General features: G+C 39.0%; 1 protein-coding gene across 1 annotated transcript; it reads right to left on the bottom strand.

Moving 5' to 3' along the window:
* Positions 1–2,130: 2,130 nt before the first annotated feature.
* LOC145121609 (uncharacterized) lies at positions 2,131–2,625 on the bottom strand. Its single transcript, XM_079057328.1, has one exon. The coding sequence runs from the start codon at positions 2,623–2,625 to the stop codon at positions 2,131–2,133; it is 495 nt and encodes a 164-aa protein (XP_078913454.1).
* Positions 2,626–3,028: the final 403 nt, after the last annotated feature.

The raw sequence follows: 3,028 nt of genomic DNA, 5'->3' as shown, positions 1-3,028 counted from the left end.
TTTCATGTTAAGAGTCAAGCCAAACAAATCACATCTTATTTTAAAATCCAAGAAAAATGACGATGCTTGGAAAGAAAAGTATTTCTTTGTGAGACCTGACTCTATCCCCAATAGAGATCTCTTGCCAAAAACATGGATCAAAAAAGGTAGGGTTTATTTATTATGTTGAGGATCCTAAGATTCACTTTCTTATTTTGTTTGTTTTTATGTATCTTTCAAGTTCAAAGAAGTTGTTCCTGTTGTTGCGGACACGGAAGATAAGGTTACGAGCTTTCTTGCTTTGAATGTGGCTGACAAATCTTTCAAGTTCGAACACTGCAGTATTCAATAAGGTTCCTCCACTACTGCTCTAATGGCTACTGGTAAGGATCCTTCTTTTTTATTTGCTTTATTCCTAGGATCCTAAATTAATGGGGATCATTCATAATGCACAGGATCCAAGACCACACGCTTTAGTGCCTATTTTTCCCTTTCTGATTTGGAAGATGATATGTTCAGCAGTCAGATCATGGTTAAAAAGGAAAAGGCTTCTTCCACTTTTCCTCCAAAGAGGACTCAAATCGATCTTACAGTCAAAAATCCAAGATCCCGGAAGAGGAATATAGGTGAAGGTGCAGATTTGAGCCTGGAGAATTGTGGGGTCGAGGAGGCACTCAAGAAGTTGCTCTCTTTCTCCCAAGCTGTAAGTATTTCTTGAATCTTTCTCTTTATTTTGACTTTCTTCTTTTTCTGATGATATTCTTCTTTCAGCTTTCCGATCACATCTCTCAGTCCACCGTTGATCTGAATATCATGGTTGAGAAAGCTGAACGAACCTTGAAGGAGCAAGAGAAGGTTTGGAAGGCAACCAACAACGATCTCCTGATGAGGGTGGAGCGGTTGAGCAAGAAGAAGGAGGATAAATAGGAGGAGCATGCCTTGGAGATCGATGAAATGATCGTTAAGCTCAAAAGCAATGCTGTTGAAGCTGTTTGGGAGGCAAAGATCAAGCTCATGGAGGGTGTGGAGAATGCGGGATCCTAGAATTTGGCCGATTGGCGTGAAGTCTTGGCTAAGTTGACTAGCAAGCCTATTAATGTTGGTCAGGATCCTGCAGAGAAGAAGAGAGAAGAGTAGGAGCAGAAGGTGGAGACGGAGGTGACTCCGGGTATTGATCGTCAAACCGTAGTGTAATTTTGATTTAAAAATAATTTTAATTATTTGGGTGTGTAAGACAATATTTCACTTTTTTGCGGGGTTGATGGGCACCCCTTTTTCTTTAATTCTTTTGTATGCTTATATGTTTTTCTGCATTGTTGATGTGGTTGTAGAAACAAAATAGATTTTTATGAGGATCCCTAGATAATTCGGATCCTAAAAAGTTTAGGCTTTATAAGAACTTTTGGAATCCTAATAATCTGAGATAACTGATCCTTCAGTTTCCTATGTTTTTGAACCTTGTATATGGATTGTCCTTCTTTATATAGTTCAACTTAGGAATTTTGTTGAAGAAGATACCTACTTATCTTTAAGTGGGGAAAATCCCAACTTAGGCTTTATTGGGTAAAATCCCAATTTAGAAAATACTGGGGAAGATCCCAACCTAAGAAATAATAGGGAAGATCCCAACTTAGGAAATATTGGGGAAGATCCCAAATTAAGAAATACTAGGGAATATCCCAACTTAAGAAATATTGGGGAAGATCCCAACTTAAGATAATATGGCAATGTTATAACCCATAGGTTAAACTTTAGGATCTTAATATATGTTCAGAAATAACAGGGTTTCCAAGTCACTAGAGCGTGAAATGATTCCCTTATTCGCATTCCATAGTTAGATACCGTGCGTCCAAGCGAGGTGTAGAAACCTAAACACGGATGAAAGAGGTTATTAACTCTTTAAACCATAGAGGGATTAAGTACCCTTGATTGGAGCAGAGATGATCGGTCTCTATTCGTAGCAGTCAGGATCCTTGAGTTTCTGCATATAGAAAGTGTTAGCTAGGGGTAAGTGTTAGCCTATCTAACGCCCCACCGATGCTTAAGTTAGTAATGATCTTTGAGAGAGAAAATTAATCAAAAATGGAAAAGTGAAGGTAAGGAGTAGGTGTGTACCTTGTTCTTTTCATAATGTAACAATGTGACTTTGAATTACAAGAAATATTCATTGAGGTGTATTGTGTTCCATGACCTTGGTAAGAGGTTTCCTTCCAGAGTAACCAACCAATATGCCCCTTTTCTTGCTTCTGAATCGATGAGGTAGGGGCCTTCCCATTTAGGTGCTAGCTTACCATCTTTAGGATCCTTGGTGTTTTGAAATGCTTTTCTTAAAACCCACTCGCCTACTTGGAAACTTCGGATCTTAATATTCCTATTGTAAGATTTAGCGATCCTTTGCTGATGAGCTGCAATGCGGATCTTGGCGAGGTCCCTTATTTCATCAATAACATCAAGATCCTTAGTTAGGACCCTATTGTTATTGTCTTGAGTATGGAATTGGTATCTCGCCGTTGGGGTCACTACTTCTGTGGGGATCATGGCTTCTGCTCCAAACGCTAAGGAGTATGGGGTTTGTCCTGTTGCCATCTTAAATGTGGTCCTATCTGCCCAAAGTACGAAAGGAAGTTCCTCAACCCATCTTCCCATCTTTTCCGTAATCTCTTCTTCAGATTATTGACTATGATTTTATTACTGGACTTGGCTTGTCCATTGGATTGACGGTGAACTAGGGTGAACATTACCATTTTGATTTTCCAACTGGTGCAAAAGTCATGTGTTCTTTTTCTTATGAATTAGGATCATTTATTACATATGATCTTCGCAGGGATCCCAAATCTGGTAAGGATGTTTCGCTTGATGAATGAGACAACTTCCTTATCTCTCACTTGAAAAAAAGCCTCAAATTCTATCTATTTTGAGAAATAATATGTCATTGCTAGGATAAAAACCTTTCCCCCTGGCGCCTTAGGCAGTTTACCAACTATGTAAATTCCCCACTTCGTGAATGGCCAAGGTGAAAGGATGGGATATAGAGGTTCTTATGGTTTAT

Source organism: Lactuca virosa, chromosome 6 (assembly GCF_052849685.1).
Source record: "Lactuca virosa cultivar CGN04683 chromosome 6, Lactuca_virosa_CGN04683_v6, whole genome shotgun sequence".
Classification (NCBI taxonomy): Eukaryota; Viridiplantae; Streptophyta; class Magnoliopsida; order Asterales; family Asteraceae; genus Lactuca; species Lactuca virosa.
Note: the sequence above shows the minus strand (reverse complement) of the source record. Positions and strands in the feature narration are given on the sequence as shown.

Coding starts and splice junctions, on each gene's coding strand:
- LOC145121609 (XM_079057328.1), bottom strand. CDS start 2,625: ATGGGAAGATGGGTTGAGGAACTTCCTTTCGTACTTTGGGCAGATAGG.